Source organism: Myotis yumanensis, unplaced genomic scaffold (assembly GCF_028538775.1).
Source record: "Myotis yumanensis isolate MYYU_CA2020_CCGP unplaced genomic scaffold, mMyoYum1.0.hap1 SCAF_10, whole genome shotgun sequence".
NCBI lineage: Eukaryota > Metazoa > Chordata > Mammalia > Chiroptera > Vespertilionidae > Myotis > Myotis yumanensis.
In genome coordinates, this window is record NW_027223761.1 from 36,790,878 (window position 1) to 36,808,166 (window position 17,289).

General features: G+C 40.0%; 1 protein-coding gene across 5 annotated transcripts in view; it reads left to right on the top strand.

Annotated features, from left to right (window-relative positions):
* The window catches only part of SBF2 (SET binding factor 2), a 341,532-nt gene that overhangs the window by 254,426 nt on the left and 69,817 nt on the right, over positions 1-17,289 (top strand). For all 5 annotated transcript variants that reach the window (XM_070425317.1, XM_070425313.1, XM_070425315.1 and 2 more), the window contains exon 18: positions 15,617-15,787. In XM_070425317.1, coding sequence (XP_070281418.1) covers positions 15,617-15,787 — 171 coding nt within the window. The remainder of the gene's footprint in view (positions 1-15,616; positions 15,788-17,289) is intronic.

Sequence of the window (17,289 nt, forward strand, 5' to 3'; positions counted from 1 at the left end):
TCTACCTTGATCACTTTTGTTGTAATACAAATCCCTTTATTGCATTTATATTTTACCATATTGGCAACTGAAATCTACCCAAAGCTGCTCTATCTTATATATAATTCTGAGAGAGGTTCTAACAGGTCATTTCAGCACATTCTTGAGCAAAAATAGTCCTAAATTTAAAAACAGAATGAAATAATTATTAGAGAAGTATAAACAGAGTTCTGTATAAGATGTACCTTAGTCTGTTTGGGCTGCCATAACAAAATACCATAGATTGGCTGGCTTCAACAACAGATATTTATTTCCTCATGGTTCTGGAGGTTAGAAATCTAAGATCAATGTTCCAGCCAACTTGGTTTCTGGTTAAGGACTCTTTTTCTGGCTTGCAACCACCTTCTTGCTATGTCCTCACATCTCTCTTCCTCATTGCATTGCATATATGCTCTGGAAAACGGGGAGCTGGGGAGGAGTGCCCGCTGTCTGGTATCTCTCCTTATAAGGGCACTAATCCTATCAGATCAGAGCCCCACCCTTATGTCCTTATTTAACTTTAATTACTTCCTTCAAATACAACCACACTGGGGGTTGGGGCTTCAACATATGAAGTTTGGGGGACACAGATTATAACAGATAGGAAATAGAGAGGGAACAACCAGGGGAGACATGTTGAAGGATTTAGCATTTGAATTGGCCCTTGTAAAATGTGTACAGTTTTAACCATTAGAAATTGGAAGGCGAGATTCCAAGTGGAAGAAATAGCTTAACCAGTGTCATGGCAGTTAGAAAGCAAAGAGTATGTTCAGCACACAGAGCATTTAGCTCTTTCCCCTGCAGGGTGGCATCCACACAAGTGACTAATGCTCAGGAAGTCGAGAAAGAAAGGATGTGGCCAAATTATTTAGTACCTTATAAAACATCGCTTTCTGGTTCCAGCACTGCTCTAACTAGCTCTGTGACTTTGGTTATGTTCCTTTACTTCTGTGTGTCTTAGCATCCCCCATGTGTCAATGAAAAAATTAAACTTTCTCTGAGGTTTCTTTTCACTTAATGAGTCTGTACTTCAAACAAGTGACTCAAGTTTAACAAGGGATGTATGTTTGTGTGTGTCTGTATACGTTCACATTTGTGCTCTCACATTTTTACAAGTATTTGATAATAGGCAGAAAAAATCTTCTGCGAATTATGTATGTTGAATTTGAATTTCTCCACCTCTGCATGAATTGGAAACCTTTTTCTGCATATGCCAAGGACCCAACCTGGACCTCCCAGAAGAGTTGACCCAGCATATTGGGGAAATACGTGGTTTCCCAGCCTTGTTCAGTTCCTTTTCCAGCTTCAGTAGGCTTCTTACTTCTTTCTTGCATCAGACTTCCAATTCCCTCATGACTGTTTTTTCTGGCCTTTTAAGGAAACTTAATCTTCAAGCTGTCTTTCATATTCAGTAGCAGCCAGTTGGATAAAGGTATTCTCAAGCCTGCAAGGATATTTACTCTTTAGTAGGAACTAGGCCTTAAACTATAAGAATGACACCTGAATAATTAAATTCTGGACATTAATAAATGGACATAGTGGCGAGAGAGTGGGGGTGGTGAGTGGATTTTGTGGTGTTCCTGAAAGTCTTACAAGTAGAAAGTGATCCCCTGGCCCTTCAACCATCTCTGGTCCTAGAACATACAACTTTACAGCTATTTCTTCTTAGCCCTGGACCCGTCTTGGTTGATTTTACCCAGATAATTACTGCTATTTACTAACTGTCTAGAATTAGATAATTCTAGGTATAGTGGTGGGCTTACCCATGCAAACACTTGGATAACTTTGAATCAATAGATGAATCTTCCTGGGAAATAGCTACCAAGTCAACAGCTTGTTCTTCATTCTAGAGCAGTGGTTCTCAACATTGGCTGCACATTAGAATCACCTGGGAATCTTTAAAATCCTGATTTCTGCGCCTCATCCTGGAAATTCTGTTTCTTTGTTATGGGGTGGCGCCACAACATTAGTAACAAAGAAACAGAATTTCTGGAGGGTGAGGCCCAGAAATCAGGATTTTAAAAAGATTCCCAGGTGATTCTAATGTGCAGCCAAGGTTGAGAACCACTGTTCTAGAGTCTCAGTTTTAATGAATCTTTCCAAAATAAATGAGAAACAGGAGAGCTAAAGTTGAACAAGAGCTGTTCTCCTCAAAAGCGGGGCATATTTCCTTTCAAAATATACATTTTCATCGCTTCTCGGCCTTTTGGCTAAGATCAGGTGCAAAATATACATTTTCTTCTCCTACTATATATAGTCAGCTTATAATACTAAGTTTTCTTCTCAAAAATAGGATGGCCAACCTCTGTCAGATATACGTCCGAGTCAAGAAGGTTATCTTCAAAAAGAACTTAAGCTAGGAGCTTAGGTGACTCATCTGAGAATATTCTATCATTCAGAAAGTTTTCAAGGTCCAACCCCGGTATTTAGTGCTCTGTGGCCTCCACTTTGCACAGGCACCACCTTAGTGAATCATACAGGCTGTCTGTCACTCATTCTCGGAAGACCACAGTTTCAAAATAAAACCCTTAGAAAATGTAGGCACAGAAGTAACAATTGCAGTTACTTCACCCATGGTAGATTGTATCATGGATGCAACCTATAATTTGAGTCTTTATTTGTCCTTTGACTTAAGTTTTTGAGTCAAAACTTCAGTGAAATTCAGAAATTTAGGCCCCAAGATGTTGATTATGTTGTTTATGGAAAATGCTTTCAAGATTTACTTGGCTTTCCATAATTCTAACAAAATAATTTAATTTTTCATTGTCTCTGGAAAAGTTGAGTAGCTGGAAAGGAAGGAAAAGATGTACTACAAAATTATAATTCAATAGTACTGTGGTTTCTGCTTTCATCTAGTAAGAACTGAAAATCGCATAAAGAAAATGTTCATTTTTATCAGATTATTTACTTGGTAATCAAATTCAAGTGAATAATTTACTTAAATCAGAGCTTGTGTTTTTCCTCTAGATTCTTTGTCATTAGAACAGTCCCTAAGATAGTGATAACATCATCCAAATCAGAGGATTTAAACTCTGAGGTTTACCCACACAGGAAAGAAAAGTGCTCTTCCAGGGGATACACCTTTGTCTTGTTAACCTAATAATATAGAATTGACTACTACATACAGGACATCTAGAGCTAAATGGTCGTAGCCAGCTTTCCAGGTGCCTGGCCTGCCTCGCTAACCCTGCAGATCCCCAAACTGCTTCCTGCTCCTCAGGCAGGTGCTGATGTTTTCCAGCGACATCCATGACTTCCCTCAGGGGCCTTGGCTGTTGTGCTGTGACCTTGTACAGCCAGGCCACTGCTCCCACTATCTCCTTGAGCCGCTGGTTTCTAAATACATATTAAGTGCCAGTGAGATTCCATTTCATCTAAGTTGTCAATATTGTTGACATAAAGTTGTTCATAATATTCCTTTATGATCCTTCTAATATCTATGGAATCTTTAGTAATGTTACCTCTCATTCCTGATACTGGTAATTTTGTCTTTTTATTTTTATCAGTCTGGCTAGAGACTTGTTGACTTTATTAATTTTCTCAAAGAACTGGCTTTGGCTTCATTGATTTTCTTTTTTATTTTTTGTTTTCTATTTCATTAATGACTGTTTTTAATCTTCATTAATTTCTTCTGCTTGCTTTGACTTTATTTTGCTTTGATTTTTCTAATTTCTCTAAGTATAAGCTGCGGTCATTGATTTAAAACCATTCTTCTTTTCTAATTCAGGCGTTTAGTGCTATAAATCTTCCCCAAAGTATTGCTTTAATGGCATCCCAAAAGTTCTGACATGTTTTAATTTTTTTTTCATTTAGTACAAAATACTTCCTAATTGCCCCCTTTTATTACTTCTTGGATCCATGAATTATTTAGTTTCCAAAATTATTTGGAGATTTCCCAGATATAATTGATTTATAATTTAATTCCATTTTGATCAGAGAATATACTTTGTATGATTTGAATAATTTTAAATGTATTAAGACTGATTTTATCACTCAGAATGCAGATTGCCTTGGTAAATGTTTTGTATACATGTGAAAAGCATGGGTAGTTTGCTATTGTGCAATCAATGCCAATCAGGTTAAGTTAGTTGATATTGTAATTCAAGTCTAATTCTGCTTCCATTTCTATTTATTATTTAGAGATTGTAATCTCTCTTTAATAGCTATTAAAGATAATATAGTTGTATATTTATTTCTCCTTGCATTTCTATCATATTTCATTCGTGTGTTTTGAAGCTCTTTTATTTGGTACAGAAACACTTAGGGTTTATGTCTTCTTGATTAATTGGCTCTTTACCATTATGAAATTACCTTTACTTGCAGTAATATTCTTTGTTTTGAAATCTAAATTATCTTCTGTAAGCATAGCCACACCAGCTTTCCATCCTTTCTTTAAAATAAACCTTTATTTTAGAGTACTTTGACATCTACGAAAAGTTACAAAGATAATATAGTTTCCAAGTGTTCTCAACCCAGTTTCTCCTATCATCAACCTTTTAAAATATATTTTATTGAAATATAACTCACATACCATACAATTCATTCATTTCAAGTATACAGTTTAATGGGTTTTAGTATATCCCCTTCCACTACAATCAGTTTTAAGGCATTTGCATGATCACAGAATGAAACACCATACCCATCAGCTGTCACCACCCATTTCCCCCATTTCCCCCATTCCCCAAGCTCTAGGCCACCTCAGTCTACTTTCTGTCTCAATGGATTTGCCTATTCTGGACATTTTAGATTCTTTCACTTCATATAATGTTTTCAAAGTTCATCCATGGTATAGTATGTATCAGTACCTCATGTCTTTTTAATTGCCATACTATAGGCCCGATGCACGAAATTAGTTTAAGGGGCTCGGCTCTTGCAGCCGCATCTTCGTCCAGAATGATGTCCAGAAGGTCGTTCGACTGTCCGGTCTAATTAGCATATTATGCTTTTATTATTATAGACTAGGAGCCCGGTGCACAAAGATTCATGCATTGGGGGTGGGTCCCTCAGCCCGACCTTCACCCTCTCCAATCGGGGAGCCCTCAGGGGAGCCCTCTCCAATCTGGGAGTTTCTGTCTGTCTTTGCAATCATATGAGCGAATTGTCTGAGATCCCCAACCCAGTTTGGTTTGTTGCTCACAGAATAATAGAGGCTTTTTTTTTCTTTGCTTCATTGGTGGAGATTTCCTGGAAGTTTTAGGATATCTCCCCTTTAATTTTTCCTAGTCACTCTGATTTTACTTATATCTCTCACCTTTGCTTTCCCTCCATTCCCCACTGCAACAGTAACTTGCTCCAGGCTCACTTTGCTCTAGTGTCTAGGACAGCAGTTCTCAACCTGTGGGTTGTGACCCCTTTGGGGGTCGAATGACCCTTTCACAGGGATCGCCTAAGACCATCGGAAAACACATATATAATTACATATTGTTTTTGTGATTAATCACTGTGCTTTAATTATGTTCAATTTGTAACAATGAAATTGGGGGTCACCACAACATGAGGAACTGTATCAAAGGGTCATGGCATTAGGAAGGTTGAGAACCATTAGTCTAGAAGATCTGCTGCCACCAGAACTACAATTCCCAGCATTCCTGGTGCTCCCCAGGCTCTGGGCTTCTGCTTCAGGTTCTGGGGCTGCCACCAGAACTACTATTCCCAGAATGCCTGGTGCTCCCCGTGCTCTTGGTTTTCCCTTCCTGCTCTGTCTCTGTCCCTGTCCCACGGCCTCCCACTCTCTGCCAAGTCCTCCAAGCCACCAGCTCTCCCTCTCTGCTCTCCGTCTGGTGGCTTGGGAAGCCAAATTCCCCAAGCTGCTCCACTCTCTGCCGGCTCTCCCGCTCTGCTCTACGCCTGGCACTTGTGTATGCAAATTAACCTGCCATCTTTATCAGGTTAATTTGCATACTCACTCCTGATTGGCTGGTGAGCATAGTGGAAGACGGTCAATTTACATGTTTCTCTTTTATTATATAGGATAATCCTACATTGTACATATATATATCACATTGTGTTCACCAGTTGATGAACATTTGGCTTGTTTTCATTATTTTTTATTGTGATATAATTCATAAAATTCACTCTTTTAAAGTGTGGAAAGGGCTTTTCCTTCTCTAAGTAGTGTGGGGTGCCAGCTTTATCTGATCTTTAATTTTTGTTATTGCTTATGAATACATTTTATGACTTCTAAAATTTTATTAACATTACTGATCTAGGGTTCTCTCCTTTCTCATTCTTTTGTTCTTATATATTTTTAAAAAATTTCTTTGCTCTCATTTCAGTGGGGTTTAGAGATCAAAGAATATTCAGTCTGCCTCATTTAATTTTTTTAAATCTCTTAAAATTATTTTTGAAGAAGCAAAACAAACTATTGAAAATTCTCCCTGGCTGATGTGGCTCAGTTAGTTGAGTGTTGTCCCATGCACCAAAAGGTCACTTATTTCTCTCTCATCTCTCTCCTCTCCTCTCTCTCTCTCTCTCTCTCTCTCTCTCTCTCTTCCTCTCTGTCTCCCTTACTTGCCTCCATCCCTCCCTTCCTCTCTCTTTAAAATAAATGTTTTTTAAAATTCTGTTACCTTTACTTCATTTTCATTTTGCCTTTTTCCTCCCAGTCTTTGTGTACTTCCAGACATAATCTTAGCATATTTGATTTGTTTTCTGAAATGTAGCATAAACAATTCATTCATAAGTACATCACCATAGTAACCACTTTAATGGCAACATAATTTTCTTCTGTATTAACAATGTACTTAACCTTTCTTCTCTATAGCTAGACATTAAAATTGGTAACTTTGGAGAGGGGCATAGTTATTAAAGATAATGCTGTAATAAACATTTTTGTTGAGCTTTTGGGCCATTTGCAAGCACACATAGTGAGAGCTGTGACTCACCAAATTCCTCCATTTCCTGTGCCAGGACCCACAATTCCTTTCTCCTGCTGCTCCTTTTGCTCTGACACCTCAGAGAAAACACCTTGTTATGTATCTACTAATCTTTTTTGCTGATTATGTTCTGCCAGTTTACAGTGCTGTTACAAGCAACATTATTAGGTTCATCCGCCATCACATGTGGAGTTCCTGTCTCTTCGTATAAGATCATAGGGACTTTGTAGACAGGGATCCCATAGGGTTTGGTATTGAGTTAATGAAAAACACAAGTTTCCCGTAAACACATATGGGTAGACTTTTTTGGTTTGTTTCTAAACAGGTTTAAGAATAGTTAAATCAAATATATTTTTTAAATCCATGATTTCATAAAAATATGAATAAGAAACTAATTGGTCATCTGTGATAGATGCTAAAAAACAACTTTTTAAAAAAATCTGATAAATGAAGGGATAAAATCATGTATTTATCTTGCTTTCTAATACAGACTATTTCGGTCACTAAATAGTTGATGAAGGCAAGTTTCTCTTTATAGAAATATCCCAGCTAATAAGTGAAGTAATGCTAGAATGAAAATATCACTATTTTATTACTCCTAATGATTAATGAATCTGAGCATTGACCATCAATAACCTTTAACATCACAGCACAAGAGACAACCAGAAGTGACTTGGTATTCTTGCCAAACAAGCCTGAATCTGATCAAGGCTCTAGATCAGTGATGGCGAACCTATGACACATGTGTCAGAGGTGACACTCGAACTCATTTTTTTGGTTCATTTTTCTTTGTTAAATGGCATTTAAATATATAAAATAAATATCAAAAATATAAATCTGTTTTACTATGGTTGCAAATATCAAAAAATTTCTATATGTGACACGGCACCAGAGTTAAGTTAGGGTTTTTCAAAATGCTGACACGCCGAGCTCAAAAGGTTCACCATCACTGCTCTAGATCCAACTACCAATTTGCAGTAAATACAGAGGCTAAAAAAAAAAATGCCACATTAACTGCGTTGCAGTTAGCAACCATCAGACTGATGGAAACTCTGTTGGACAAATGATTCAGTTTCTTTACCAAACAGATTGCAGGTGGGGCAGGGAAGACAGGCAGACAGATTGGTAGATGGTAGAGAAACCTATAGATTAAAACTGACCTCACCAACATGAATGAATAGTGACATATGGACCTTATTTGAGTCCCTCCTAAGTCAAACTATTTATAAAAAATAATAAAAATAATTTTAAAACCAGAAAAGCTTTTTAAACACAAGAATTAAAATTTAAACATTGACTAGATATTTTATATTAACCCTTTGCACTCCGAACCATTCTAGACATTGGCTACCAGCTACTCGACGCTACTTTGCGGCGGAAACGTGCATTTACAGACCCTCGTATTATTTAGTATAATTTTGGAACCAAGTAACGTATTATAATGATACTAGAGGCCCGGTGCACAAAAATTTGTGCACTGGGGGGGGGCGGTCCCCCAGCCTGGCCTGTGCCCTCTCACAGTCTGGGACCCCTCGGGAGATAACGACCTGCTGGCTTAGGCCTGCTCTCGGGTGGCAGAGGGCAGGCCCAATCCCTAAGTGCAGCCCCTGGTCAGGCTCAGAGCAGGGCCGATTGGGGAGTTGAGTTGGGGCGCCGCCCCGTCATGCACAGAGCAGGGTGGATCGGGAGGTTGCAATGCCACCCTCAGTCACACTCAGGGTAGACTGATTGGGGGGTTGGGGCACCGCCCCCTGTTACACTCAAGGCAGGGTCAATGGGGAGGTTGCGGCGTCACCCCCTGTCACGCACAGAGCAGGGCCGATCAGGGGGTTGGGGCGCTGCCCCATGTCACTCACAGAGCAGGGCCAATCGGGGTTGGGGCGCTGCCCCCTGTCACTGACAGAGCAGGGTCCATCAGGGGGTTGGGGCGCTGCCCCCTGTCACTCACAGAGCAGGGCCCATCAGGGGGTTGAGGAGCTCCCCGCTGTCACTCACAGAGCAGGGCCAATCAGGGGGTTGGGGCGCTGCCCCCTGTCACTAACAGAGCAGGGTCCATCAGGGGGTTGGGGCGCTGCCCCCTGTCACTCACAGAGCAGGGCCCATCAGGAGGTTGAGGAGCTCCCCGCTGTCACACACAGAGCAGGGCGGATCAAGGGGTTGGGGCGCTGCACCCTGTCACACTCAGGGCAGGGCCAATGGGGAGGTTATGGCTCTACCCTGTCACACACAGAGCAAGACCCGTGGAGGGGGGTTGGGCCGCCGCACCCTGTCACACACAGAGCAGGGCCAATCAGGGGGTTGGTGTGCTGCACCCTGTCACACACAGAGCCGCAGGGCAATCGGGGGATTGGGGAGCTCCCCCCTATCAGGCACAGAGCAGGGCTGATCAGGGGGTTTGGGCGCTGCCCCCTGTCACGCTGATCCCGGTGCCGGGAGCCTCGCTGCTCCGCTGATCCCAGTGCCGGGAGGCATATTACCCTTTTACTATATAGAATAGAGGCCTGGTGCATGGGTGGGGGCTGGCTGGTTTGCCCTGAAGGGTGTCCTGGATCAGGGTGGGGGTCCCCACTGGGGTGCCTGGCCAGGCTGGCTGAGGGGCTGAGGGCTGTTTTCCCGCTGGCAGTTGACTAAAAGCTCCCAACCGCTCCTTGTTTTCTTTTTTTTTTTTTTATTCTGGGCCAGCTTTAGCTCTGAGGCCTCGCTGCTGAAAACATGGATACAATGTTGTGGTCCGGGGCTGACTGAAAGCCGGTTTTGTTCAGCTTCTTATTTGCAACATAGTAATAGTTGCTTAGAGTTGCAGTTGAGAGGCCGGCAAGTGAGGTGGGAACGTTGGAGTCTGCAGTCCCTGGAGGAAGCAAACCTCCCTGCTCACTTCAGTGCATGGCTGCCGGCCGCCATCTTGGCTGACAGTTAATTTGCATAAGGATACGCTGATTAGCCAATGGGAAGGGTAGCGGTCGTACGCCAATTACCATGTTTCTCTTTTATTAGTGTAGATTGGACTTATATGAATTGGGTGACATCGAGGAATGTATATTTGCAAAAAAAACAATATTTTATTGTTTATAATTTTGTACAGTATGATAAGTTTTGTAACACTCCCCAATATGCGTTGCAGGCTGATTAGTGCATGTTTGACAGTAATAAGTGGTTTGACGCCTGCCACCAGGTGTTTTCCTGTTAGAACACACAATGCAGTCCCGTTTTCTTTGTCCCACATCGGGAATATGTAGTTTATTGTTTAATCCGACACAAAACCCACTGACATTTCTTGTATATATCTTCGTAATTTTACGATATTTTGATTTAATTTCTTGTGCCATTTCAAGATAAAACTTCAGGGAAACATGCATGTCTCAAAAAGTTGCGTTGAAATAACTCAATTCCCCGTAATCACTAATAAACTGCAATGTCCCCTGAGAGGGGACATCCGAGTGATATGCTAGAATTCCGATGTCCCCTGAGAGGGGACAGCGGAGTGCAAAGGGTTAAAGAATTATTGTTAATTTTTAAAATAGATTTGCAAAAAATCTGCATTGAATAATTTCTCATTGAAGAAATAAACAACATGCAGTAACCCCAAAATGTTTATTGCTATAGATAACAATGGGAATTATCATATTTCTTAGGCCCTTCTCACATACTTCCAGGCACTGTTAAATGGTGCTGAAACCAATAATCAAAATTGCCAGTTGACATGTGAGATAATGTTCACACACCATTGTTTATAATAGCAAAAAGCTGGAAACAATACAAATGTCCATTAACAGAAACAAGGAAATATTATATATTCATACAGTGGCATTCCATGCAGTAGTTAAATCATGCGATGATTAAGAAACTAAATTCTGTAGCTAATCCCCTTGGGTTTGAATCCAAGCTCAGATTCTGCTACCTCCTAGCACTATTTTCTTGGACAAGTTGCTTAACTTTTCTGTACCTCAGTTTCTTCACCTTCTAAAACAGAGGTAATAACAGTACTTACCTCAATAGATCATAATATTTCTGTAAGGACTAAGTAAGTTAATAAATACATATAGTGAGAGCTCAGTACAGGTTAAATTATTATAATTATTATTTGTTATTATTACCTGAATAAGTCTAGCAGCTTAATGTGTCAAAAACCCAAGGTACAGAATAAAACACAATATGGTACCATTTATACAAAGTTTAAAAACCTGCCAAAAAGGGAGGTGGGTTGGATTTGGATTCTGTCTTTTATTTCTAAGAATACCAAACCCAGGCAAAGGACTTGGCAATAAGCTTGTATTTGATTTCTACTAATTTCTGAACCACACAAGAAGTAAATTGATTTATTCTTGATCTCTCAATATGTACTAATACAGAGAATCATTAGAAAGATAGGTGGTTGAAGGACTTCAACCCTGTCATTCCAGCTGCTGACATTGGCACATCAATGAACACTGGCTAAGGCTGGTGAATGAATGTACTTCTGCAGAACTTGTGTGCATGGACCTTCTAGGCATCCCAGGAGAGGTTTGGTTTAGATCATTATGAATTTGAGGTTGCTTGCACTGTTCAGTCTTAGAGGATCAGGTAGTAGAACAGGGATATTTTACTTTTTCACAATCTCCTCTGCTTAACAAATTGGATCACTCACTGTTCTCTAAATCCCACTGGCTAATGCACACACTATCCTAAATACTCATTGTTTATAGGCCACTCTCCTCTTCCCCTTCTGAGTTGTGTTTACAAAGAGCCAGTTGTGTTTTGTCCCAGTTAATTACATAGTTTAGTTTAATATTACATGAATTGTATACTTCGAAAAACTTCAATAAGGGGTAAATGAAACCTGCAGTATAATCCTACATATATTCTTTATGAATATATACTGGTAAAAAAACATAAATGGGAATGAAAAATATCTAATTTAGGGTCATTGCTTCCTCTAGGAGAGGAGGGAAATGGAATCAAGACAGGTACATGGTGGACTCCAATCAAAGCAAGCATGTTTAAGATTTGACAAATATAGGTTATAAATACATATTTTTTTCTATTTCTATCTTCCTTTTGTTTGTCTCTCAAGACTAAGCACTTTCAAAGCTCATCAGAAGCTACTCAGAAATTAATTCCTAAAGTGACTTAACATCCAGACTTGGTCGGGCCAGTGTAGAATCATAAAGGGCCGACTGGCGCCACCCCTGAACTGTACAATGAGATACATGTGTATTCCAGAGCCAGAATGGGTAGGAAGTACTCAGCAACTTACACAGTGAATCTTTGTATTCTGCATTATTCTTTAAGACCATTATATATTTATGGAATCAATCCCGCCAGCTAGCTTTTTCCCCTGAAACCTGATTCGCCTCTGAGCTCCCTAATTGGAGCCTTGGGCCTGGAGAGCAAACATGTCTAGCCTTACACAGGCCTCTCACACTGATCTCTTAACCTTTCCCTTGACCAACTCATCTCTGAGATGATTTGTGTCCACTTATTTGGATTTGAATCTGGCCTGCTTGTTGGTGAGCCTGTGAGTTTATTCTCCATATCCTGTTCCATGCTGGGTTTCCTTTGAATGCTCTGTGGAAAATGAATGGCATTGCTTAATCTAGTACATTTGAGGCTATTTCTTCTAGATAAGGAAGGAAGTCAACACATTCTTAAACATTCTTTTAAGAATGTGTTGACTTCATAAAATTGCATGGCAAAATATCACTTTTTTCTTTAGGACAGAATCATAAGAATCATGAAATGTAAAGTAAATATTTTTGCCAACATTGGAGGGAGAGATGTCATTTGACAGCAGCATTCCCTACCACCATCGCTCCCCACGCTGCGTGTAGACTGAGTCTCCTTGTGCAATAAAGGTCACGAAGCTGGAATGCTGGCCATTATGAGAAACCATCCTGGGAAAGTTTTTCCTTCAAACCAAAGAAGTGATTAAAATTGGGAGATAGTTTTATCCACAGAGGCTTATTTTCTTTGTTTCCTAAAACAACTACTACTATCACAGGATATACTGAATCTGAAACCCTAAACAGTCGCATTGCATTTTTCTCTATATAATTATACTATGGCTTTGTTTTGTGAAATATCTTAATTTTTGTACCTTACAAAAATGATGTAGAATAATGGAAACCCTTATTTCTATTTTTTTCTCTTCTCCCCATCTTGCTGTGTGACCTTGGGTAAATCCATTTTCTTTATAAGTTCTCTCAAGTGTACGGTGAGGGCATGCAGCATTCACCTCACCACCCACTTTCCAGCCCAGCCAGATGGCAAAGTTCCATTTTTGCAATTCCTTTCTGAAGCCCTGATGGAATCTAGGCAGAATAAGGCGCTACTGCCCTCTGCTGGTCCTAAGAACACATCTGCCCATCAGTGCCGTGGCCCTGCCCGCCCTCAAGGCCAGGGACATGGTGCCCCACGCTTGCAGTTGAAAAGACATAGCAGGAAACCACAAAGAAAACAGGCAGATTTCATGTTTGGAAGAATAATAATATTTTGAGTATTTTGGAATTAATGATCTGGATGCATGTCTAAGATGCCTTGGTCATTTGTGACTGTCTTGCCACCAACAAGTGTTTATCCTCTAACCACTTCACCCTGCTATAATTCTCACCAAGTAAACCAGCTGTGGGTTCTGACCCTTTGGGCTACTGCCACTCTCTTTCACACCATGTTTCTGCCTAGGAACATATACAGTTCACTCTTGTTCAACAGATTTAGGCAAGTTTTTGCATATTCACTTTTAGTTTGTAAATAAACAGGAAGATAATAACTGGTCCGTGCCAAGGAAAGTGAATATGCAGCGTCAGTGAGAAAAATGCTGAAGGAAAAAGGCAGGGCTGTGGTGTGCTCTCCGATTCCTGCAGAGATGCCAAGTTGTAATAAGATTTATAATTAATAACGTCTGTGTGTGAATGACTCTAAAAGCACTTTAAGTGAGAGCCTGGTACAGATTTGTTAAGAGCTTTTTCTGAGCTTATCTATACTAACATAATTTTAGAACTCTAACATGTTAAGAACTGCTATGTTACATTGCATTTGTAACAAGTGGTGCTGCCTCTGACTGTCTTCATGAGAAAGACAGTTGAGAATTATGCTTTTATCTTGAATTTTGTGCCTTTAATCTCTCTTTCCAAAATAGGCTTGTGCACTGCTACAAGGCCATTGTTAGTCCTTAGAATTCTTAGGGGCAAAAAAAAGTGTAACCTACATCCCATCTTGACAGGGACTTACACGTGGGATAGAGAAGTACATAAACTCTCGTAGGCAAATTGATATAGCCACACCACCTCTAACTACACAGGTACTGCATTTCGTGGTATGCCTGGTGCCTGTTCCAGCTCTAGGTTTAGTCTGCTTATTAAAATGGTTCAAAAGAAAACTTTTATTATCAGAAACTTTAGTTCTACTGACAGAAAAAAGATGAACTCAATTCCAAAGAATGAAATGGACAAAAAGTGTCTAACTATTGAGAATGCTGCCTGCTATTTGCTGAGAAATGATGGAATAAAAAATGTTGAAACATCTTTTATCTTTTAGAGGTGAAAGCAATAGCTGTGAAAAGATGACTCAAATCATTAACTGAAATTCAGCAATGTAAATTATCTGTGAAATTTAAATGCAGAGAGTATTTGAGATTTTGCTCCTCGGCATATGTCATCAGTTTGGCTCAAATAAACTCCTATAAAAAATTCAAATATGCCCTAACTGGTTTGGCTCAGTGGATAGAGCGTTGGCCTGTGGACTGAAAGGTCCCAGGTTTGATTCCGGTCAAGGGCATGTACCTTGGTTGCGTGCACATCCCCAGTAGGAGGTGTGCAGGAGGCAGCTGATCAATGTTTCTCTCTCATTGATATTTCTACCTCTCTATCCTTCTCCCTTCCTCTCTGTAAAAAATCAATAAAATATATTTTTTTTAATATTCTAATACAATAAAATGCATTATCAATTTGAAATCATATCAGAGGTGTCAAGGCAGAATATTACTTTGGGAAACAAAATCCTAAAGTGCAGAAAAAAGGAACAGACAGCAGTCTAACTGGTATTTAATGTGTTTTGTGATTTGCTTTCAGTTCCTTTGCAAGACAGTTTGGTATCATAAAAGCAGGGGCTTTGGAACCAGCAAAGTCTGCCCTTTAAACCACCACTTATGTAATTGTTATATGACCTTGGGCAGTTATTTACACCTCCCTGAACTTCAGTTTTCCTTAAATTGGCAATAATAACGCACTTATAAGATTTTTAGTATTAAATGAGATATGTAAATATTTATGAAGTTCCTTGAGTGCCTGCAAGAGTTAGTTTTCCTTCCCTCTGTTGTTAATCACAGAGTAAGGGTGCCTGCCACTCTGAAGCCTAGCAGGAAGTCCTGGAAAGGAAGGTTTGGTTCAAGATTACCTTCCTGTACCCAGACTTGGTTACCAGGAAGTGCCCTTGAAGCTAGGACAGTCGCTAGGGAGTATGTGAGCCAGGCAACGCCTGGTGGGGAGGTCAAGGGCTGGAGTGAGCAGCCAATCAATGATTCTCTCTCATCGATGTTTCTATCTCTCTCTCCTTCTCCCTTCCTCACTCTGAAATCAATAACATTTTTTAAAGTGAGTTGCTAGTTGCTAAGCTTATACTGCCATAAGATACTGTTTAGATAAGTCATTTGAGCACATCTGTGGTTAACTGTGGTCCCTGTAACCTTCGGAACTGTCATAATTCTACCAGCCCCATAGTGATAGATTTCATATTGTGTGTTCTCACAGAAACTGGCCCCCGGAGTCAGCCAGTTTGCTTACACCTGTGTGCAAGACCACCCCATTTGGACAAATCAGCAGTTTTGGGAGACAACCTTTTACAATGCAGTGCAGGAACAAGTTCGCTCCCTGTATCTCTCAGCCAAGGAAGACAATCATGCCCTGCATCTGAAGCAGAAGGTAAGAGAGGTGAAGGAAGGTGCATGTGTGGGTCAGGATCCTGGCTTCAAGGAAAGTGTATTCAAATGTCCCCAGGGCAAAAGGAAATATAGTCACTTTCCTACCGATGTGTTTGACATTTACTTAGGGAGCAATGTGGTGAGCATCTTTCTTCTGTTGATTTCTGACATTCTTTTTTTTTTCTGTAATAACTTCTCAGTACAGTTCTCTAGCATTAGAATTATTTTATTATCTATATATGTCAAAGCCTAAGCGAACGGCCAACCGTTCAACCATCCTACTGGTGGCTATGACGCGCACTGACCACCAAGGGGCAGACACTCAATGCAGGAGCTGCCGAGCTGCGGTGACTTGGCAGCTGTGGTTCTCGGGTGATGCACCCGGAACCAGAGAGGAGGGAGCCCTATTCCAGGGTGTGTCACCCGAGAACCGCCCTCTCGCAATCCGGGACACCTCGGGCATGCTGGTTTCGGCCCAATCCCTGCAGGCCAGGCCGAGGGACCCCACCAGTGCACAAATCCGTGCACCAAGCCTCTAGTATTTTAATAAATAAGAATTCCCTGGAAACAATTATAAGATATTGAACAGAAGGAACACACCTAAAATACCTAGGTACATGTCTTTGTGCCTTAACTTCTTGAAGAAATGTCAAATTCAAGTTGATCGACTTTAAAATAAATGCAAAATTCATTAGTCCTGCTCAGAAGTATGCCAATGCCAACAATGAATCAAGGTCGTCTTTTAGTAATATTCTATATGCTCCTATATATTTTATCAGTATAAAATATTTTTAAGAAAAATATTTTAGAACAGAGACAATTTGTTTTTAATTTGAAAGAGTAGTTTAAATTTTTGTGAAATTTTAAAATGTTCACTAGCTATCTGGTCTTGGCAATTCATATTACCCTCTGTGCCTAATTCCCTCATTGGTAAGATGAACAGATATGACTATATGAGATTTTAATGTCTAATACAAGTAAAGCACAGTGAAGAGTGCCTGACATGTAGTAAATAATAAATGTTAGAAATTTTCATCCTCATTAATTGAATGAAGCCAATTAAAGCCTAATTGTCCATGTGGATTCACTTTAAGAGTAATTTTTCATTTTGTATGCTGGGCTAATACTTACTGCTGACCCTTTCCGTCATTCTCTATTTTAATTTGGCCTTCTATTTTGTGAGATAAAGCTACTGAGATATCTAACAGAAACTACACAGCAGTATTACTCGGTGCCTCGTAAACTTCAGCATATTCTTGGTCTGATATTGAGGGTGGTAAGAGCAGAACTTTAATAACAAACAGCACTGTCTGACATCCAGCTGATGCTCCAGATTATTGTTGTGCACTGTTGGTGTGAATGTAATTTAAACTCTGATTTTTCTTTCATAACACCAAATACACTTGGGTAAGGATAAACACTGTTAGTTTGAGGTCATGTTCCAGAAATAATTGGGCTGGTAGAGTGCTTTTGGTATTGTAATGCTAACATTGTTATCTCTCA